General features: G+C 44.7%; 1 protein-coding gene across 5 annotated transcripts in view; it reads left to right on the top strand.

Annotated features, from left to right (window-relative positions):
• The window catches only part of MKNK1 (MAPK interacting serine/threonine kinase 1), a 43,870-nt gene that overhangs the window by 15,415 nt on the left and 5,265 nt on the right, over positions 1 to 23,190 (top strand). For 2 of the 5 annotated variants that reach the window (XM_055585983.1, XM_055585987.1), the window contains exons 3-10: positions 4,129 to 4,289; positions 4,614 to 4,715; positions 7,183 to 7,280; positions 9,982 to 10,061; positions 11,997 to 12,070; positions 14,140 to 14,244; positions 17,560 to 17,615; positions 21,961 to 22,056. In XM_055585983.1, coding sequence (XP_055441958.1) covers positions 4,247 to 4,289; positions 4,614 to 4,715; positions 7,183 to 7,280; positions 9,982 to 10,061; positions 11,997 to 12,070; positions 14,140 to 14,244; positions 17,560 to 17,615; positions 21,961 to 22,056 — 654 coding nt within the window. In that variant the 5' untranslated portion in view covers positions 4,129 to 4,246. Of the gene's footprint in view, positions 1 to 2,335; positions 2,443 to 4,128; positions 4,290 to 4,613; positions 4,716 to 7,182; positions 7,281 to 9,981; positions 10,062 to 11,996; positions 12,071 to 14,139; positions 14,245 to 17,559; positions 17,616 to 21,960; positions 22,057 to 23,190 lie in introns of those variants that run through there. The other 3 variants (XM_055585984.1, XM_055585985.1, XM_055585986.1) reach the window with 3 other exon arrangements.

The raw sequence follows: 23,190 nt of genomic DNA on the forward strand, positions 1-23,190 counted from the left end.
GCCCAATAAATATAGTGTTTGTTGAATGAGTAAGTCAGCAGTGCTTTCACTTCTCGTTTTTCATTTGATCCTCACAAAATTCTTGTTGATGTAGAGAGCCGGGGGCCTTACTCTGACCTTGTTTTGTATATGAAGAAACTGATCCTCAGAGAAGCTAAGCAATTTACCAAAGCTCACACAGTGTGAAGAGCCAGGACTTAAAAGGGTGTATCTCAGACACAAGTTTTCAATGCATTATTTTAGAGGTTTTTTTTTTTTTTTTTTTTCCACAAAGTTCTTCCTTTTAAAAAATAGTATTTATAAAAATAAAAATTAAAATGGTATTTGTTGTTTTTCCTAATTATAAAAATTATATATTCAAGGCACCAGAATTCATGAAATGTTTTTTTCTCCACCTAATGTTGAATTTTGATAGAAAGAAATCTATGTATAATTTGTAAAGCTGTACAGACTAAATTCAAATGTACGTTAGAGACTATTATTGTATATTTTGTTGAAAAATAAAAACTTGACTGAAACAGTAATAGCACTAAATAAAATAATAAACATCATTGGTACCATTTGGAGAATACTGAAAAATATAAAGAAAATAAAAATCACCCCATCACACAGAGAAAACTGCTATAGACCAGACATAACCTGGACTTGAAAAGGCAGCATTGAGTTTGAATTCCAGTTAAACAACTAACTAGATGTTTGGCATTCAGTAGATAATTTAGCTTCCCTCAATGACTCAGATGGTAAAGAATCTGCCCACAATGCAGGAGAGCTGGGTTCAAACCCTAGGTTGAGAAGATCTCCTGGAGAAGAGAATGGCAACCCACTCCAGTATTCTTGTCTGGAGAATCCCATGGGCAGAGGAGCCTGGCAGGCTCATGAAGTCGCAGAGAATCGGACACAACCGAGCAACTAACACGCACAGATAATTTAACCTCTGAGCCTCAGTTTCCTCACTTGAAATATGGTGAAGTACTTACCTTTGGCGATTATTGTGAGAGTTAGAGGTAATGCATGTAAAATACCTGTGCTTGGTGCATAATCAACACTCTTTCTGATTGTAATGGTTTAATATTTTTATGTACTTCTGTCTAGTCTTTCTCCTCTGTATATGTGCATACAGACTTATGCATACACATGTTTTTTGAAACACTTTTATATTATGCAAAACACTGGGTCTTCACAGCTTGCTGGAAAGGGCAGGTATTATTTTTAAACCTAATCTGTAGATGAGGAAACTGGTACTTTGAAGAGGCAAAGTAACTTGGTCTTGGTGCTACATCTGGTAATATCTGAACTGAACTGTCATTAGGTCTCCCAACGCCAAGCCCACACGCGTTTCCTGTCAGCAGTGTGCTTCCTCTCGAGCTTCACCTCCACTGGTACACGAGCAGTGGGACCCCTAAGCCTTGCGCAAGAGGAAAGCAAGGGCTGGAGGCAGTGAAGTGCTAGCTGAGGTCTGTCTTCAGACGTGAAGGAAGTGCTCACTCCCTCTGAAATAGCAGACACATCAGCTGATCCTATAGCAGAGACAGGCTTCTTGCTAGAAAGTTAAGGACCTTTCAGTCAGGGGGCTTTGTTGAGAGGGAATGTTTCAGGGAATTCAGTGAATGAATTCTCTGTGCTGCCTACAGGGCAAAGGTGTCCCTGTATTTCTTTCAGTGTGTGCACTTGGTACTTAGAGGGCCTGGTGACAGGCCTGCACCTAAGCCCAAGGATGTGTGTCCTCTCGTATCATTTTTATTTCAGTGCACATTTTCTGATGCCTGGTATGCATCTGACACTGCACCATGATTTACTTAGAAGACACAGGGGGTGAGCAGGTGAAGACAGCCCTGGCCTTTAGGACGTTGGAGAGAGCTTAAGGCCAAATAGAACCAGTGCTCTAGTATTAGCTGCTAGCAGGGTATTTGGAAGCAGTGGATGGAGGACCCTATTTGAGTTCTGTACAGTAACACAGTACAGTACAGTAATCTATTTGCATAGATTTCCAAAGTATTTGTGAAAACCTTAACTTATTATAAGAGAGGGGAGACTTTTGAGCTGGGCTTTGATGGCTGAGAGGAGTTCTTAGGCCAAGGAAAGGAGGTGAGCCAAGGACCAGTTTGATCGTGGAGCCTCGCACCCTGAGGAAGCCTTTATCAAATGATTACACACATAATAAACTAAGGTCCCAAGAGAGTGTATGGACAGGCTCCAGGTAAAGAGCTTTCAGCCCTTTGGTCAGATGATGACCCGTCTCCATCCCACTTCCTGCCCCACCCACCCCCCACTGTAAACAGGGAAGTTAAATATGTTTTTTCACTGCACTGCCTTCCTACATTTTTTTTCTTCCTAGTTTCAAAAACAACTCTCCTTCAACAAGTTCTGTTTCCAAGGAAAGTCTTAACCATCTGTCCCTTCTGGCATACCCTCTTCCATTGGATTCCATGCAGAATAGACCAGGTACTCTATCTTTTTGTGTGCGAAGCCATAAAATCTTATATCGCATGTGTGGCAGTGCTCAGAGGTATGCTGCTTCCACGAGCGGCTCCCTCAGCCCTGCTGTGGTGAAAACCAAGTATAAATTGCGACTAACGGGGTTTTCTAGCTAGAGTCATAAGTATGTCTGAGCGTCCCCCGTGAACTATAACGCCACCAGCTCTCCTGCTGCGCCTCTCCATTGCTGCCTTTGGGCTGTTTTGCTTGTCCTTCAGCCCTCCTTCAGAGCGTGGACAGGGGAAGCAAAGAGAGAAGTGAATCCGAGATCTGTCCACTCTGCACTTGGCTCGCAGTGCTAGTGAGAAAATAGATGTGGGGTGGGGTGGGAGGGGGCTTGCCACTGGACTGCACACAAGGGCAGGGCAAGAGGGACAGTGGTCCCTCCTCAGCCTGCTGTCCCATTGGCCAGCGCCCCCTTCCTGGGGTCCTGAAGATAAGTGACCCTGTGTTTTATTTCTGTAGAATTTCTCACTATGTTGGGCATCTCTTTTCCTTTTAGTCTCCCTTTGGGAGGATGGATCTTGGGGTGCTAATATTTAAGTTCAGTTCTTTGAAATTCATAGCATGTTGCAGTCTCCAGATACATCCTGTGCTTGAAGCTCTCAGCTAGAGTAGTGGCGATCCTCTGTGGATTCCTTTTCTTCACGTGTTTATCTGTACTCTAAAATGTATATGAAAGTCTGCTGTCAGCAGATCCTAAAAAGGAAGGAAGAATGCACCTCCATTGAGCTGTCAGACACTTGGCTGCTTAGCCAGGTTTTCCTGGATTGTGCTATTGAAACGTGCCATTGTTCTATGTGCTTTCTCCTAATGGCTGTTGCATACTTGCTTGAGAACAGTGTACAGTAGCTATGCCTGGGCTCTAATCGGTCTTCCTGAGCAGACTTGCCAATTTTCTGATCGTGTTCAGCTGGGGTCCTCTGAGAAGAGAGTGGGTCTTTCCCCTCAGTGGGCAAAGAGCCAGCTTCCATTTCAAAATCTCAGGGAAAAAAAAAAAAAAATCCAGCAACCCAGGCCTGTGTTTATTGAAGGTTGGTCTAAAAGTCTCTCACATTGTATACCCCATCAGCACTCGAGCGCCTCTATTTTAGAAGGATGTAAAGGTTTAATCACCCTGGTGGGGATTTAGACCCAGAGACTTCAGAGAAATCTTATTATTTCTAACTGCAGGCAAACAGTATTAAGGCTCCACTCTGGATCAAGGGCATGACATGTTCTATAAGTAATTTATCTTTAACAGGGGAAGGCCCTTACTAGAGTGTCTTAGAAACAGGACTATGATTGGCCACTGGTTCATTATTCCTCCTTTTCTCTTTCCCCCTCTCAGTCTCCTGCTTTATTTTCTCTGGCCCTACCCTTTTCTGTCCAATGTCTAAATGTCTGCCTCACAAATCCTCCCTTTAAGGTGGGGAGCCAGGTGCCTTCCAGGGAGAGATAATAATGTTTTTGTAAAATGACTGAATCCAGCAACACAGCGTAGACCTGTTAACAGCAGACTTCTGAATGGACCCTACCTGCATCCTCTGAAATAAGGAGCTAAGGAGGGAGAGTGTGCCCCGGGCCTCACAGGCCCTCCAGCCTATGCTCTTGGACATGAAGGAATTTAGGGCCACACTCAAACCAAACCCCTGCCCTGTTGTACCTTCACAGAAGCAGTCTCCACTGAGGGCCTTTTGAATCCTTTGCACATCCACAGGAGTGTTACTGAGCATGTCATTTCAATGTATGGACTGCCCTCCCAAACCCATCTCCCTTTCTGCTTAGCTCCATGGGTCCTACCTTTCTGGTGCTGAGGCTGGAAGATGTTACAGGTAGGATTCTGCTTATGGATTCATTGCTCAGTTTGGGGGCATGTCTAAATCCATGTGCTAATGAGCTTGGTTACAGCAGGCTTCTGCTATCCTCTTTTAATCTAGCCCATCTGTCTGAATTCCTTTCCACAGTTAATGATCTCCTATAATGGTTCGCCTTTAGTTTTGCCTCCTGGGTCAAAACAGATCAATAGTCCTCATAGATATTTAAAAGCCACGAGTGTAAAGCTCCTGGGTCTCCCTGCTCCTCTTTCTTCTTAGTGAATTTACTTATAGCTTGATTAGTCCAGTGATATTTCCCTTCCATCTCCTCTCTTCTCCCAGAGATGGGTAGCAGTGAACCCGTTCCCATTGCAGAAAGTGACAAGAGGAGGAAGAAGAAGCGGAAGGCCCGGGCCACTGATTCCTTGCCAGGAAAGTTTGAAGGTTGGTCACTCTCTTTGATCTCTTAGACCTGGGTCGTTGACTCCCCAAGTATGCCAGCATCCTGGTAGCCCTGAGTATAGATCTTAGAGCCAGCTTCATGTTTCTCCGTGTGATAGGCATGAAGGGTAAGAGTGAGAGACATGAGCATAGAGAAAAAGCCATGTGAAGACACAGCAAGAAGGTGGCATCTGTAAGCCTCATAGACCCCAAATCTGACAGCACCTCGAATCTTGGACTTATGGCCTCCAGAACTGTGCGAAAATACATTTCTATGGTTTAAGCCACCCAGTCAGTGGTATCTAGATATGGCAGCACTAGCTGACTTAATACATTTTTAAGCTGAGAAAATTTAAAAAAAAAAAAAAAAAAGGCAAAGATGAGATGGTTTATAGAAAGGGGGTGACAGAGAGAGAGCACCAGGATGGGAAAAGCTCCCAGGTGATGCACAGGCCTCCTCTGAATGCTGAGCGCTTCATCAGGAAACAGAAAGGCAGCCTGTCACAGTCGCATATGGAGCAAGGTCACCTGGTATGTTTCAGCCCCTTTTCAGATGTAATCTTTCCCTCAGCTAGTCTTGGAGGAGCTGCTGAGAGGTGGAATAGCCATGGCAGAGGTAAATGAAACATCAAAGGCTGTGACTGCAAATGAAACTTAAATCTTCTAGGCAGTTCCCTGGCAGTCCAGTGGTTAGGACTCCACACTTTCACTACTATGGCCTGGTCCCTAGTTGGGGAACTAAGATCCTGCAAGCCATGTGGCATGGCCAGACAAAAAAAAAAGAAAGTTAAACCTATCAATAGAGAATTCAGCTGCTAGAGATTGCTGCTATTTGTGCTGGATGACTCTGACTCCATTGGAAGAGTGCATGTTGTGTTCAGGGGACATGATCAGGTCATCAAACATTTTGAACACTGTGTGTGAGGCACCAGGCTCAGAGCTGGTCCTTTTATCACTGGGCACTGGACGGGATGAAGTGACTCATTGGACACACCTGCAAGTCTCAGTTGCTATTCCTAGGAGTAACCAAGGAATGACGGAGTGACCCCCAGCATCTACTTTTGTTTCTTTCATTGTGAGACTTGAAATAGCTTCCCTGTATGGTCCCTCTTTCCAGCACTGCAGACGTAACTAGTGAATTGATTGTTTTGTAGCGTGGTCCTACAACAAACCCTTTATAAGTCAGGAATATTGGACTTCCAGCCACCAGCCTGTCCTCACGTGTGCAGGGGCTACTATCCAAGTATCCATTGTGAGAGAAGCATGTCATTTAAAATACAAACAGCTGTAAAACCAAACAGTGATGGAACCAAGAAGGTGCTTAGTGTAAGGTTTTGTCTGTTTGTGTTTAACAATAGTGTGTGTATGGCAGAGGGGGTGAGGGTGGGGAATGAACACAAGTCCCAAGGGTTTTAGAATAGTTTCCAAATCAACAGGTCTTTCTCTTTCAATGAACAAGAGAATATTTCCTGTTATTCACAGATGACTTGAGCAATTATGGAGTTTCTCATAACTAAGTGATAAAATCTGATTTCATGGTTAACAGTATTCTGCGGGTTTTAATGCTGGGCTACCTTTAGAGGAAAAAGCTGAAGAACAGTAGCCAAGGGAGGAAGAGGTCAGCTCAGCAGAGACCTTGATGGAGCTGTGGCTTCCTTTGGAAGGGGTTCAAAGAGCTTGTGCTCTTTGTGGGCCTGGGAGATCACCTAAATATACTTTTGACCCAGAGCTATTGCTGTGTTAGAATCGCTCTGACTCAGCACTCTAAAAACCTCGAGGCATCCGTTTGCATCTTACTTCTCTCCTGTTTCCTGTGGGCAACTGCTGGAAACTTCTCAGAAATCTCCAGTGACTTCCACTATGTGTGGTATAAAATAAAGCAGTGCTTTATTCCCCTTTGTATCACCAGTTCCTAGCACTGGTCATGTGGTAGGTGCTCAACGAATGAGTGAGTGAATGAATGATGTCCATTCAGATCGCATCCCTTCTGTGAGGATCCCCTATATCCACTGAGCAGATTTAACCTTCCCCTGCTCTTTTTTTTCTTACTGTGTTTTGTCCCTCTCTGGTTTATTCTGGGGTCACTTGTGTACTTACCTGTCTGTCTTCCCCAGCAGACTGTGACTCTCAAAGGCCAGGGACTATATTTTATTCCTCACTCTGTGCCTATTGTGAGTCTGACAAGTTGTCTGGCACACAGTAGGTGCTTGGGAAGCATGTGCTGAATTGAACCCCCTTCACTGACCTCATCTCTAAAATGAGGAACAAGATCCTGTGATGAGACCTGCTTGTCATGAAGCTGAGTCCCAAGGCAGCCGGCAGCACTAGTGGCCTTTCTCATCAATGAGCACTGCCGGGTCCTTGAGCACCTGCGCTGTCAGACAGGGGAAGCCAAGTGACACGGCTCTTCTTTCCTTCTCTGCAAAGGGGTGACTCATCTTGTTATGCTTCTCCTCCATTTCACTTCTAGATGTGTACAAGCTGACCTCTGAACTGCTGGGAGAGGGAGCCAATGCCAAAGTTCAAGTTGCCGTGAGCCTGCAGAATGGCAACGAGTATGCTGTCAAAGTGAGTGTCTCATCTAGATGCCAGGCTTTACTTTACAGATAGTGAGTCCCAGCTTGTCCTAAACCAGATACATTTTACATTTCACAGCATAGTGGCTTAATAAGAATGGGACCTCCAAAGCTGTACTCACTGGATTCGGTGATTTCTCTACTTACTTGCTGTGTGACATTGGACAAGTTCTTAACCTTTCTGTCCTTCAGTTTCTTCATCTGTATAATGAGTGTAATAATAGAACCTATATGGTGTTGTTGTGAGGTTTAAATAAGTTAATATATGTAAAGTGCTTAGGGCAGTGCCTCTGGTGAATGAAGTCAGCTTCAGAAAACAGTCAGATTTGGAATTAGAAGGCCTATCTGAATCTCTTTTTTGACAAACTACTACTGTTTAACTTGGGACAAGTCACTGAACCTCTTTGAGTCTGAGTTCTCACATTTCTAGAAGGAAGCTAATTATACCAACCCTTCCAATCTCATGGAGTGGTTATGAAGATGGAAACAAAAATGAACTGGTAGAAGCAGAAACATTTCACAGTTTACAAGATGCTGTACAAGTGATGTACAACAGTGTGTTGACAAGGACTAAGTGCTCAGCTTTGGGGCAGGAGAAGTATTTTCCAGCTACATGACCTCAGAGTGGCTCACCTTGCCCCTCTGCTCTTCTGTTTGCTGATGCTACATGAAAGAAGGGTTGGATCTAAAGCAGTGGTTCTCAAAGTATGGTCCCCGCATTATCAGCATCAGCGCAACTTGATGATCTGGGAACTTGTTAGAGACAGAAATTATTTGACTCTATCCTAGACCTGCTGAAGCAGAAACTTGGGGCAGGCCCCAGCAACATTAATTTGAACCATCCAGGTACCCACCAAAGTTTTCAAGACATCTACCTGAGCCAGCAGCTTTCATTGCTGCTTCAAATGGGTAAACCCAGCCAAACTGGCTTCTGAAAGATATGTTTCTCCTTTTAACCAAATGGTCATAGTCCCAGATGGATTTATAAAGGAGAACACTTTTGCTAAGCCACAGCCCTTTTTGCTGGAGTGTTGCTTCATGTGGTAGCAAAAGCATTATCTTGATTCCTTGTTCTAAACAGATCAGTATAAATTTCAAATAATTTTAAAAAATATGCCTAAGTGGGTAAATGTAAATGGATTGTCAAATATTTAATACATTTGTGGATGACAGAACTACTTCTTTAAGGCTGCCCTTCCTCCATGCTCCCTGGCATCTTTGGGCAAATACCAGACCTGGGCATGGCAATGCTTCAGTTTCAGCAATGCTGCCCATGTCTCACGTCTCTCCTGTTCTTTGAAAGTGCCCCAGATGTGGGCTACTTCTCCAGCCTGGCTCCACTATACTTGATTTTATTAGGGCTTTGCATAACAGCCATCCAACTGATGAATCCTAGAGTCTTACTCTTGGAATGGAATTTCAAGATATTCTGGTCCTGAGCCTCGCTTGTAACTCCTCATAGTTTTCCATGTTTTGCACACCCCTACGATCTCTGGTAGCAAGAGCTATTTACCTCCTCAGAGAAAATCATGCCATCCAGCTATGCTGGATAGTTGCCTGCTGGGAATTTCTTCCTAACTGTGATCTGCTTGATGAACAAACAAGCTGAATAGCTTCTGTGCCCCAGAATCACACGTCTCTGACAGCTCAGAACTGGAGTCCATTGGTCTACTAACCAACTTGGACTTATTTAGAAAATTACACTTGGTTGTAGATGTGTGTGCTGCTACATATTGGAGACACTTGAAGTGTCTTTGGTGACAGTCTTGAGATGAAGGACCCAGTGTCTGCCCACCCCACACATGGGACTGTCAGCCAGTGCCAGCTCTGTGGAAGACTTGCTCATAGGCTCTACCTGCAGTGGTCTGGGGCTCTGGATGGGTCTGTGAGATGTGCAGAGTAAGCCAGTCCCCACATAAACCCCCTGCTCATCTGTTGGCTGGCCCATTCCTTCAGTCAGTACTTGCCAGGCATCTCCAGGTATAGGTGGGGAGGGGGAGCAGCTCACAGCATCATTGGAGAGACAGAGCCTCCAGGTCCTCTGAGCAAAGTTGTGTAGGATATAAGCGGATGTTGGACAGCGAGGGCTTTAGAAGCAGTTCTGGGCTTGAGTGGCAGCGCCGCCACTTAGCAGAGCTGTGGGCAAAATGCTTTACCTCTGCCTGTTCTTTCGGGATTGTGTTGTAAGGATTAACTGAGATTATGTACCTAAATGACTTCATACGATGCATGCCAAAGGGTAAGTTCTCAGAAGAATTGCAGAAGCGGCATCTGAGCTGGGTGTTGGAGCTTTATTTCCCCTTGCTCTTCCTCCAGCACTAGAAGATCCTTCAGTAGAGCTTGTAAGTTCTTAGCCTTAAGGCAGAGAGAGATGCCTTCAGAATAGGAGCTTGAGAGAGCTGGTTCTTTGTCTTGCTGGCTGCCTCAGTCTCCCCTGGGCTGCTGGGGTAGCACCCTCATAAGGCTTCGATGGCGATGTACTTGGCCAGAGTCAAACAGGTGGGCTAGAAGGTCCTGGGGCCAGTCTGTTGCTTTGCTGACAGAACCACAGTGCCTGCATCGCCGTGGCCTACTCCAGACTTGTGCTTGACACTGAATTTGGGCTGAATTTGGCCTTGCACTCTGCCAGAGGGCACCTGTTGGGAGTGTTTTGACCAGGTGGGTGTATATGACAAGTTTTATTTTTCACCCAGATCATCGAAAAACACGCAGGACACAGTCGGAGTAGGGTATTTCGGGAGGTGGAGACGCTCTATCAGTGTCAAGGAAACAAGTGAGTATAGTGTTGGGTGACTTGCTGCTTCTCTGTGGGGGATGGTTGGCTGCAGAAAAGGAGGTTATTTCTCACCATCTCCCAACCCCAGCAGTTAGCTCTTGCTCCTTCCCCCACAACTGTATATAATTCCTTCCATCTTACAATTTTTAAAAGAGAGAGAGAGAGACAGAGAGAAGCAGCAGCAGCAAAGAAGCTGTCTTCTGTGTAGGCTGAAATACTGTACATACCAGGAATTTAGGCAAGTTAGAAGAGCGAGCAATCTGCATCAGTGGCTGCTTGGGAAAAAAATAGGTTTTATTTCTTGAAAGCACCTGTAGAAAGTAGGTTGAGTGTTGCCTAGTAGAAATCTATAGGGACCTGCTTTAGTAAATAGATGAGGATGATGATAACTATGGAGACTATTTGTGCTGTTTTCTTTTTCTTTTTTTTTTGTTTTCTTTTTCTGGCATATTTACATATGTGCAGCTACTACTAGGGCTTCCCTCATAGCTCAGTTGGTAAAGAATCCACCTACAATGCAGGAGACCCTGGTTCAATACCTGGGTCAGGAAGATCCGCTGGAGAAGGGATAGGCTACCCACTACAGTATTCTTGGGCTTTCCTTGTGGTTCAGCTGGTAAAGAATCCACTCGCAATGCAGGAGACCTGGGTTCAATCCCTGGGTTGAGAAGATCCCCTGGAGAAGGGAAAAGTTAACCACTCCAGTATTCTGGCCTAGAGAATTCCGTGGACTGTATAATCCATGAGGTTGCAAAGAGTTGGACATGACTGAGCAACTTTGACTTTCAGCTACTACTAAGGGTCCTGAAACCTTGTTTAACACTCTTTGCTTGATAACTGGGCCAAGGTGGTCTCTAGCCCCATCTTATTCTGCTCACCACCAGCTCCGAATGAGTGGCTCTCCCACTGTGGCTTTAAATCAGGGTCACCTCTAAGACTCCGCTTCCCACTCTCTCCTGTCATGGCAGGGTCAGCAGGGAGCCAGTGGCCGGTATTGATGGCTTTGTCATTAAGCTTGGAAGAAGGGGGCTGCTGTTGATTTAACTCCAGGCACAGCCTCTACAATCTTCTTTCAAATTAGACCATTTTGGCCATCTTATTCAGACGCCTTTTTGCTAGTAAAAGCCCGATGTCTGTCCCAAAGTGGTCAGCATTTTTTTATGAGAGACAGATTTTTATTTTCAGCCCTGCAGCTTCTGAGTTCAGCATTACAGACTCTACTTGGTTTATTTCATTCTTTAAAAGAAAAAAAGCCCCCAACACCTCTGATATCCAGGCTGGTGGCTTCCCTACTGAGTTACAAGACGACCTTGTTGGCAGAGCGCAGTAATGCTCAGGCAGACAGAGAGTGCTCACCGGGGAAGGCCACAAGTGCTATGGTGGCGGGGAACGCGGCCGTTTCATTAAGTAGCGCTTAGCAGTTAGGGTCTAGCGGTGCCCACGTTAGGCCCCAAGTCTATTTGACAGATGTTTCCATTTTCTCCAGGCAATGTAAATACTGCCCCGTGATTTATGGGCAAGAGGGAGGGCAAGTAATTATTTGCTGCTTGCCTCCAGGACACACACCTACTATTCAGTGTTATTAGCCGCAATTGCTTCCAGTCGGCTGCAGATTTTATTCAGTTTAATGTGACCGGGACTTTTTTTTATAACTCTACCTAGTGGGTTTTAGGGTTGGGGTTTGACAGCACAGACTTGGTGAAAACACCAGAGACTAAACATTATGGAAAGATAAGGTGACCTGAATCTTGCTAACACCATTGGCTACTTCTTAAACCTGGGTCTTTAATAAGCATTCTGATTTCAAGTTGATTTATGCCCATTACAGAGCATCTGTTGGTTTTTTTTTTTTTTTTGTCTATTTAAAAGTGAGCTTCAATCTATAACACCATTTTCCCTTTTTTCTTTTCCTCCTATTTTTCCCTATTTAAGGCACATTTTGGAGCTGATTGAGTTCTTTGAAGACGACACAAGGTTTTACTTGGTCTTTGAGAAATTGCAAGGAGGTACTTACTGTTGAGCGTGTGTTTGGACTTCTGATTAAGACCCAGGGTAGTGATCATCCATCATGAATCCCAGAGACTTCTAAAATGAGTCAAGCTAATAAAAAGGATGAAGGACTTAAAACTGCCCTTGATTTGGGAGAAGGGAGGCCGGAGGGAAGGATGATAATTAGCATTTTGCAGGAGTTAGAATGTCATTGGTATGTACATTCTATAAATGCCTATGCCTTCTCATTATAATAGGGCTCACATATAGATATATTTCATCATCAATTTATCAATCCATTGTTTTGACATATTCACTATTTAATGGAATTAATTATGGGCAGAAGCTTTTACATCTACTGCGAAGTCCAAAAAGGCTCACCGGAGGAGAGGAGGGACACATTGTTTAGGACACAGACCAGGACAGAAAGGAGGCCTGAGAAGTGCCGTCCTGCAGATGGAAAGATGCCACTCTTGACCACCACTGCTACTGCCATCACCCACACACGTGATCGCTGGAATATATAAGTTGCTTTTCTGACATAGAGAAGCCCCTTCCCTCCCTATCACTCGCCCATCCCTAGGTTACATTTGCAAAAAGGTTAAGGAGGATGTCTGGAGTGGAATGGAGGTCTACACGGGGAGGGGCTAGGTGGTTAAGGGAGCTCCGTCACTTACTAGCTATGTGACCTTGAGCAAGTCATCTAACCTTTCCAAATGGTACTCTCTGTAATCTGTAAATAGGGGAAATGACAGCTCTTACCTCCTTGGAACACTGTCAAGATTAAATGAGATAATTCGTGTGAAATGCTTAGCTCAGTGCCCAGTGGGCAGTAAAGGTTTAATAAATGTCAGCTGTTAATATTATTAAAACAATTGGGTGTACTGAGGGCTATTGTAGACATGTACTCTTCACCTTCCCTTTTAACAAATTTGGAAACAAGACTTGAGCAAGCTCAAGACTTAACCTAAAGCCAGTTTTCTCAGAATGTTCCACAGTGTATTGGGATCCTTTGATTACTCTGGCAAGTGAAAGATCTTTCATCCTCTTCCCACGTCAAAAGCCAGAGATAATAAGTAAACATGTGCCATTTGTAGGACACAGAGCACCTTCAGGCCAGAAATTCTGGCTTCCAGTGGTGAGCACAGACCACATGGAACCAAGCCATATGCTCATGCCTGTGTGTGCCCCGCTTCACCCAGCGACACTAGCGCTGTGAGTCACCTGTTGTGAGATGCTTGATGCAGCCGGCTTCATCTGTAGCCATATCACTCAGAGCACAGCTCTACTGAGGCCAGACTCAGTGGGTAAAAAAGAGTGATTGGTTGGCTCAGGAAATCCTATCCCCCAAGCAGTCAAACCACAAGTCCTGCTGAGGAGAGGTCTGCCCAGGCTCCGGGGCCAGACTTACTGGGCTCGAGTCCTGATGACGCCACCATTTACTGACACGTGATCTGGAACAAGTTGCTTAACCTTCCTTGGCTTCAGGTTAGTGAGGATTGCTCTGTTTTGTACATTTATGTCCAGTTGCAGTGAGGATAAGATAATCTATTTAAAAAATATCACATAATGCTTGGTACAGAGCAACTACTCAATAAATATTAGCCATTGCCAACAAAATAACAGCAACAATAATAATAATAAATGGGAAATTTCAGGAGAGAAAGCAGTTTTTTCCCTTTTTCTAGACCTTTACACAACCAGTAGAGGTGTGGCATTTCCACCTGAAGTCCTGTGCTCTTGTTTGGACCTGAGCTCAGATGCAAGGGAGGAAAAGTTCCTCTAGAGAGGCCCCCAGACCCAGGTGGAGTCACTTTTAGTTCTTTTCGATTTCAGAAGCCAGATCTGCCCCACATCTGCCCTTCTGCACTCATCATAGACAGGTGCAGAAGATAGCTGTCCGGTTCTGTTCAGTCCAGTTTTGTGCTGGTACCTGGTCTGTGCCAGATACCACACTGGTGCTGGACATTCAGTGATGAGTAAGCCTGTGTCCCCACCTGAAACTTTTGAAAACTTGGCCTCTGAGAAGGTACTACTCTTACTAGAGCCTGAAAAGACGGTCCTCTCTGCCTTCTCTGCTCTTCAGGCTCCATCCTGGCCCACATCCAGAAGCAGAAGCACTTCAATGAGCGAGAAGCCAGCCGAGTGGTGCGGGATGTCGCCGCCGCCCTTGACTTCCTGCACACCAAGGGTGAGCCGGGCCTTGGCCTTAGTGGGTGGGTTGGGCTGGTTGCCTCTGAGGGCCAAGGGAGAGGGGCAGGCCAGGTAGAAGGCTGGGAGCTGGTGCAGCTAGCAGGCACACCCAGGACGTTGAGGGGGCAGGCCAGGGTGGCTCCTACACTTCTGAGGGGGATGGCAGGTGGTTGTGGAGCTATTACGCAGGCTAGGGATACAGGAGAAAGAGCAAGCAGGGGAAAAACTAGATTTCATGTTGAACAAGGGATGTCTGAGTGTGTCTATGTGAATGATCTTTTCCTTTACTAATGAAGAATACAAAAATCATGCATAATACAACCTAGATTCTAGGCTGAATATTTGGGTATTTTTCAATCTAGTGTTTTAAAATATATCACCTGTATCTCTCTTTTCAAAATTGGCATGGTAGTATATGTGTAGTTTTATATCTTGTTCACAATAAATGAGAAATGCATTTTTCTATTAACATGGTAAGTTGGAGGTATCTGTTGAACATTGATTGTGATGGTAAATAGCAGGCTACTATTGTTTGAATTACACTTCAGTGTATGGTTCCTTATCTAGAACTTTTGTAGTCAATTAAATATTTTTGTACAATGTATCTTTCCACATTTCTGGAAATATATTTACTATCACATACATTTTAAAATTTGCCTAACAGCAGTACCATGGCAAAAATGAATTCTGGCTTCACCTTTTTTTTTTACCAACTATGTTCTCTCGCAGTAACAGTGGCTCTCTCCTAGAGCTGTGGTGAGAAATAAGAGATCATAATGACATCATCAACAGTAGCTAACACTTACGTAGCACTTGTTATGTGCCAGGCACTGTCCTAGGTCTTTTATATATATATCGATGCGCTTACATAATTGTATGTCTCTTGTGTGTGTGCTGTACACATGTAACAGTGGAGCACAGTGCCTGGCACATAGTAGTTCTTCAAAAATATTTCCTCTACCCCCCACCCCCACCAGGCAGGCAGCATTTTTCTTCCTTATACTAATTCCCTTAAAGAAAAGTATCCTGCCTTCTGGGGGTGGGGTGGAGCGCATACTTTGAGGCTCAGTTCTGCTCCTTTCACTTCTGTGACAGTGGCCAGGCTCGTTGGTCAGGAGTGCTTAGGTCCACTTGCAGCCATGGTGCTCCTGCATCCTGCTTTGTGCCAGTGATACAGTGCAGCTGGTGAGGCGTGTGCAGGAGGGGAGGCTCACTGATCCACCTCACTTCCTCTGGGACCTGAGGAAACTGCTCCGTGCCCACACTAGGGGCCTGACTTGCACATGGGATGAAAATTCCTAGAAGGGGGCATTGGTACTTTGCACAACATGATGAATAGCAGTAGTTCTGTTTCTGAAAGCTGGGATGCATGTATGTAACACCTGCCTGACAGAGATTTACAACTGCTCTCCAAGCAGCCTCGGTAGATTGCAAAACTGGGTCACGCTTTTTACAAGATCCATACCTTGGAGGGGGGTAAAGGTAGTTTTATTTCTTATTTATTTATTTATTTTCACCAGAATGCACTACAGGGACCAGAGGCTGGTGGTGTCTTAGGAGTTCTGAAGTGAGCTGGTTAACATCTAGATGGCCAGCTACCCATGTGACTAGAAGTTGGAGGGGATGAAAAACGATTTGCAGCTGAACTTGGCTGTTTTCTAAATAACTTCACACCTGAAAGATGAATTGGGCTAGAATGGGTCAGCCTGAAACAAGTTCCATACTTTTAAATACTGGACACAGTGCAGCTCAACCTCTGGGAAATGAACTGAAGCAGCTCAATGGCCGGTGTGCTCACCGAGGCAGGCCCATTATTATGGCCTGACTCTTAGTTCTCAGGCCGGGGGATGATGGGGCCATGGGCATCTATTTGAAGGGTAAGGCTCCATGTGTGGCTTGTGATCCTTCTGTGGGAGCACTTGCTGTAATGGAAAATATCTTTCACTTTTAGTGCAGCAAGCTGCAGCCTGGCTCAATTTGTGCAGCCTGGACTGAGTTGCTCTGGGTTCGCATTCAATTAGGTGACTGATGAAGTTACTTAGCCTGCTGGAGCTCAGGTTCTTCCTCCCTAGTGAAGAGCGTCCGGCGGGCTGGGCCTCTGCCTCCTGCCAGTGAGCCAGAGGGCTGCCGGCGAAGTTGATCAGCAAGGGGGGTATAGTGAAGCAGAGTCTGCTGTTCTCCATTATTCCATGAATCCTCTGCTGCTTCCCAGTACTTCCAAGCAGTAGCTGTTGGGCTTTTACTCTATTTTACAGCTCTTCTATCTCTGCACCATATACTCTGCAGGAGGAAAAAGGAATGGGAGGTTTCTTAGTCCACCACTAGAATACCATGGCCATGAGTCTTTGTCAGTGTCTTTGGTTAGAATATGGTTTACCCCCAGATGCCTTGTTGGCCAAGTCAGCAGCTTTTAATGCCTCCTGTAAGCTGCTACCTGCAGTCTCCTTCAAGGACGTCTAACCAAAATGCAGGGATTGTTGTTGTTTAGTCCCTAAGTCGCATCCTACTCCTTTTTGACCCCATGGGGACTGGCCCACCAGGCTCCTTTGTCCATGGTCTTATTCAGGCAGGAATACTGGAGTGGGTTGTTGTTTCCTCTCCAGGGGAAATCTTCCCAATCCAGGGATTGAACCCATGTCTGCTGCATTGGCAGGCAGATTCTTTCCACTGAGCCACCAGGGAAGCCCAAAATACAGGGGAGGTTCTTAAGAACAGCACCCTTGGGCCAGAGCAGTCCTTGCTGACCTTCTGATAGAACTGTCTTATACATGCAGAGCAAGTAAGAAGGGAGTCAGACAAGCTTTGGGAGATTTGTTAACTAACTCTCTATCCTCTGAATATTCAGGGAGTCCTACTGAAGGAATCTTTTTTTTTTTTTTTAAGTTGGCCACACAAGAAGAAATGAGGTAAAGTAGTTCCAGCCCCCTGAGATGCTCTTAAACAAGACACTAATTATTTCTTCACTGCTGTTCCAAGCAGGGCTGTTTGGAGGGCTCTTTACTCTGGTTCGTATTAGGCTGCTTACTCAGGGTTGGCAGTGCAGTGCTGAGAGGTGGGCTAGCTGGGATTCATTTAGCCCTTCTTATCCCTACCAGACTTCTAAAGCTTCTGCTTCAGAAGAACTTGCAGAATCAACTGGGCTTTCTGTTTGTGTCTCTGGTTACTTCTGCCTCCTGTAGCTCGTTGATTTTTTAATGTACCATAATTGGGAATTAATCTGCGAACAGCAGCATTTGGAAAAAATTAATTGTGTGTGGAATGTTTGCTAATTGTGTGTATATGTTAACCATTTCTTTGTTCTTTGTCATTTCAGGCATTGCTCATCGTGATCTGAAGCCAGAAAATATACTGTGTGAATCTCCAGAAAAGGTACCTGGGGCCTGATTCAGGGTGTCACAGTTGACACAGACGCAGGGAAGCCATCCTTACTTTCGGTGTAAATCATCAGCGGCTCTCTCAGCCTCAGTTGAACTGACTGTTACAGACACGTGAAAGTCTTATCCTAATGTGTAGTGTTTCTACGTCCCAGGCAGGGCTAGTCCTGGGCCCTTCTGTGTTCTTTATGAGCAGATTGTCGTAAACCTAAGAATTTGTAAAATATATGAGACCTGCACACAGTGATTGTTTTCTAGTCCACTGCACCTACATTTAGAACAGTAGATGGGAGTCAAACAACAGTTCAATCTTAAATCAAGCAAATCTCGGCTTGTGAAAATGATGTTTATGTTACAGAATGTATGCCTGCTATCGTCTACCACTACAAGCTATAGTTAGGAAGCAAGTTCTTAAACAGGGTTTCTGCTTCCATTTTTATTTCCAAAGGTCCCGATTAAAAAGAAGACATTTATACTTGGTGTTGAACAAATGCAACCTATTTTTTTTAAGCTATTGGATTTCTTTACCTGTTTTTGGCTGTGCTGGCTCACGGCCTTGGTAGTTTGCTGTGTGTGGGCTTAGTTGCCCCACTGCATATGGGATCTTAGTTTCTGGACCAGGGATTGAACCCATGTTCATTTGCAGGCAGATTCTTAACCACTGGACCACCAAGGAAGTCCCCAGATGCAACCTATTTTAATCTTTATCTTAAGCTGTTACTAAATGGAAGTGTTTGCATTTCCATAAGCATATGTGAATTTGACAGATTCTTTGTTAGGAGAGTTTAAGCATAGGTTATTTTGATGGCCCACATTCCTAGCTCTGTGTGTATACATGTACATATTCATGATACACGTGTTTTGGAATGGATTCGGAGAGAGCTCATAAATAAGGAATGACTGTGAGGGAACATGTGAATCAGCCTGCTACTAGAATGCTTTTGTGGGAGATAGAAATATAGTCACTCAAATAAGAGCTTGTGGCTTCCTGTCCATAGCTCTGGCATAAAACTATAATTTATCATGATTATCATTATGGTTAATATTAATAATTACATTTAACATTGTTTGAGCACTTACATTGTGCCAGGCACTTACATTTATTTCATCTAGTTTTTATAAAATCTCATGAGGTAGATAACTGTTATTTTCATTTTATGGAGATGAGGAAACTGAAGTTTAGATAGAGTAAGAAATTGCCCAGTCACTCAGTTGATAAGTAGCAGAAATTAAAACTTGAAGAAGGGAATGGCAACCCACTCCAATATTCTTGCCTGGAAAATTCAATGAACAGAGAAGCCTAGTGGGCTACAGTCCATGGGGTCACAAAGAGTCAGACATGACTAAGCAACTAACACTTTCAGATATTAAAGCTAAGGTAGTCTGATCCCGGACTCCACTGGTGCTCTGAACCACTCTGTCATAGCATCTCTGATTTATAGTGTACTTTCATATCCTTTGTTTCATTTGATCTTCATAACACAGGTTTGTTGCCCCTTTTTATGGTTGAAAAATGAAAATTAAAAGAGACTAAGTGTCAAATGACATCACCAAGAAAGTGAAAAAGCAACCCACAAATGGGAGAAAGTATTGCAAATCACATATCTGATAAGGATTTAATATCCAAAATATGTAAAGAACTTCTAAAACTCAACATCAAAAAGACAATGTAATTAAAAAATGAGCAAAGAACTTGAAAAGACATTTCTCCAAAGAAGGTATACAAAAGATGTTCAACATCCTTAGTCATCAGTTCAGTTCAGTCGCTCAGTTGTGTCCACCTCTTTGCAACCCCGTGAATCGCAGCACGCCAGGCCTCCCTGTCCATCACCAACTCCCAGAGTTCACTCAGATTCATGTCCATCGAGTCGGTGATGCCATCCAGCCATCTCATCCTCTGTTGTCCCCTTCTCCTCCTGCCCCCAATCCCTCCCAGCATCAGGGTCTTTTCCAATGAGTCAACTCTTCCCATGAGGTGGCCAAAGTATTGGAGTTTCAGCTTCAGCATCAGTCCTTCCAATGAACACCCAGGCCTGATCTCCTTTAGGATGGACTGTTTGGATCCTTGCAGTCCAAAGGACACTCAAGAGTCTTCTCCAACAGCACAGTTCAAAAGCATCAATTCTTCGGCACTCAGCTTTCTTCACAGTCCAACTCTCACATCCATTCATGACCACTGGAAAAACCATAGCCTTGACTAGATGGACCTTCGTTGGCAAAGTAATATCTCTGCTTTTCAATATGTTATCTAGGTTGGTCATAACTGTCCTTCCAAGGAGTAAGCGTCTTTTAATTTCATGGCTGCAATCACCATCTGCAGTGATTTTGGAGCCCCCAAAAATAAAGACTGACACTGTTTCCACTGTTTCCCCATCTATTTCCCATGAAGTGATGGGACCGGATGCCATGATCTTCGTTTTCTGAATGTTGAGCTTTAAGCCAAGTTTTTCACTCTCCTCTTTCACTTTCATCAAGAGGCTTTTTAGTTCCTCTTCACTTTCTGCCATAAGGGTGGTGTCATCTGCATATCTGAGGTTATTGATATTTCTCCTGGCAATCTTGATTCTAGCTTGTGCTTCTTCTAACCCTTAGTCATCAGGGAAATGCAAATCAAAACCACAGTGAGATACCACCTCACATCTACTAGGATGGTTATAATACAGAAAACAGAAAATGAAAAGTGTTGATGAGATGCCACCTAAGAGGTAAACAAAACCACTTAAGCCACCTCTCTTGCCTGACTCCTGGACACACCCCTACCTTCACCCCGTTAGGGAACAAGCTCACCATGCCCTTGGGGGCGAGTAAACAAGGGAATTTATTGCTTGTTTTTGCTCCCCCTTGCTGCAGTAAGGACGCCCATAAAGCTTTACCTGATATTGATGAGGATATAGGGAAATTGGAACTCTTGCCCATTGCTGGTGAGAGTGTAAAATGGTGCAACCACTGTGAAAAAGTTTGGCAGTTCCTCAAAAAGCTAAGCATAGCATTACCGTAACACTCAGCAATTTCACAGCTGCATATATACCTAAAAGGGTTGAGAACAGAGACTTGAGCACCAGTGTTCATAGCAGCACTAATCACAATAGCCAGAGCTGGAAACAATCCAAGTGCCCATCAACAGATGAATGGGTGAACAAAATGTGGTATATCCATACAATTGGAATATTGTTCACCTATAAAATGGAACGATACCCTGACACGTGCTACCACTTGGATGAACCATCTGGACACAAAAGGACAAATTTTGTGTGATTCCATTTAATGAAATATCTGGAATAGGCAAATTCATAGAGACAGAAAGTAGGTTAGATGTTACTAGGGCTGGAGAGAGGGGGAATAAGTTATTGCTTAATGTATACAGAGTTTCAGTTTGAAGTGATGTGAGGGTTTTGGAAAGACACTGGTAATGGTTGCACAACAGTATGAGTATAATTAATGCTACTGAATTGTAAACTTAAAAATAGTTAAAATTTATGTTATATATATTGGGTTGGCCACAAAGTTCATTTGGGTTAAATGAACTTCGTGGCCAACCCAGTATTTTAACCACAAGAGAAGCTAAGTGAAAAGGAAAAGAGGAAGGGTAGACTATAAGGGAGAGCCAAGGAAAGGAGGGAGGAAGGCGCAGCAGGCAAATAGTCAGTGAGGACTGGCACTTTGACTCACCCACTGTGCTACTTCCACCTCGCAGACCATTCCCACACCACGTGTGTGCACAGCAGCCTCACGTGGCCGCAGAGATGATCTGTGCTGTTTGCCGTCTCAGGTGCAGTGTCCAGTCTGGGGGAGCTGGGCTGCTACATTGCTGCTGCCCAGAATGACGAGCCCTCCCAGCCTGAGGGGTTTCCTGGAACATAGAACTTTCAGTGCTTAAATCGACAAAGCCCCAAGCAAGCAAAACCTGGTCAGTCACCCCAAGCCACCTGAAGTGGTCGAGGGTTTTGTGCAAAACTCCTTTGCCCTGCAGTGAATGAGCTACAAGGAATAGTTCCTACTTAGGGGATACATACTAAGTTCTCTTAACTCCTGAGTTGCAGCCGGCACTGTTGGCAGGAAGTCCATAGGTTTGCTCCTGTCTTCTACTAAGTCCACAACAGTCTGACCCCAGGTGGTACACACATTTTCCCCTAGTCAGGAAATAAGGAAAGAGCACGGGGAAGAGGACACCTTAGGACAGATGCTCAGGTGATCTCTGGTTCACTCAAGGAGGGGTAAATGACCGCAGGTAAAGCTGGGCTCCAGCGTGGCAGCCGCATGACTGTGTACCCACACATGCTGTCTCCTCATGCCCTTCTATTGCTCCTCTTTGTAACTTTGCTTCCTGCTCTCCTTTTCAGGTGTCTCCAGTGAAGATCTGTGACTTTGACTTGGGCAGTGGGGTGAAATTGAACAACTCCTGCACCCCCATAACCACACCAGAGCTGACTACTCCAGTATGTATGGCCGGGCACTGGTGCCCTCTCCTGAGCTCCTGTCCCCAAAGCTCTGGAGAAGACTGAGGGCTGGGGAAGGGAAACCAAGTATCTACTGCTACCTGAGTTGCTTAGCCTGACTTCTTGTCTTGATAACCACCCCCAATCCCCCACCCCTCTCCTACTCGATGAAACTGACATTGGAGCTTTTAGTTTGGGGTGGGTCCACTGCTAATGAGGAGACAAGTTGTATCTATAAGAACTGGCTGAGTCCTGACCCCGTCCCAGGTGACAGGCACTACTCCCAGGCCCACCCTTTTGCTCATGGCGTGTGGACAGCTCCCATTCCCACCGCAGAGTTGGGGCACGTCCACTTTGTGGTGAGGATGGGGAATGTCTCTGTGGTGTGGTGAGAACTGAGAGGTCCAGGCTGTCTGCACGTAAGCCTGGCCAAGTTATCCTGTTGCTTCTCTCACTTCCCATTTCCTCCCCAGATGGGCTGCTGGAAGCTATTTCTTCCTCAGACATGTCTTGTACATACTGGCTATACTCTAATTATTATATAGTTCTTTTGAGATCTGCATGCTTCATAAGTGAGTTTTCCTAATAATGTTTTTATAAGACTTGTGATTAAATATGCCCGTGTCTCATCCTAAGCAACATTATTAGAGATGTTTCTGTATTAGCTTCTACCACACTGAGGTACCCTGTTTTCAAAGTCATTAACTCTAATTGCCAATAACAAAGAAAATGTCCTTTCTGCACTCGCCGTCTTCCCACCAAATTAGTTTTGTATGTTGGGAGTTGGGAGGAGGGTTGTCTCCCAGTGAGCCTGCAATAATGAAGAGGGGAGTAAAAGGAATTTATTTTGTTTTTATCAGCAGCTTTCTGTGCAAGGATGGGAGGAAGGAGTCCTGGTTTCTTGTCCTAGTTTGCTACCGATGTGCTTGAACAAACCCCCGTCCCATTCTAGTCCTTGGTTTCACCTCCATAAATGGGAGACCTGAGGAGATTGGCTTTGTTCTAAGAGCTCTCCTAGCTTTGATGGTGTCTTAATTCTAAATTCTTACAGAATGCTCAAAGCTAGCAGGGAGGTTTGGCAGGACTTCACTTTAAGAAATCCTTGCTTTATGGAATTGGCTGTCCTCCGAGAGC

The sequence above is a fragment of the Bubalus kerabau genome, chromosome 6 (genome assembly GCF_029407905.1).
Source record: "Bubalus kerabau isolate K-KA32 ecotype Philippines breed swamp buffalo chromosome 6, PCC_UOA_SB_1v2, whole genome shotgun sequence".
NCBI classification, from domain to species: domain Eukaryota; kingdom Metazoa; phylum Chordata; class Mammalia; order Artiodactyla; family Bovidae; genus Bubalus; species Bubalus kerabau.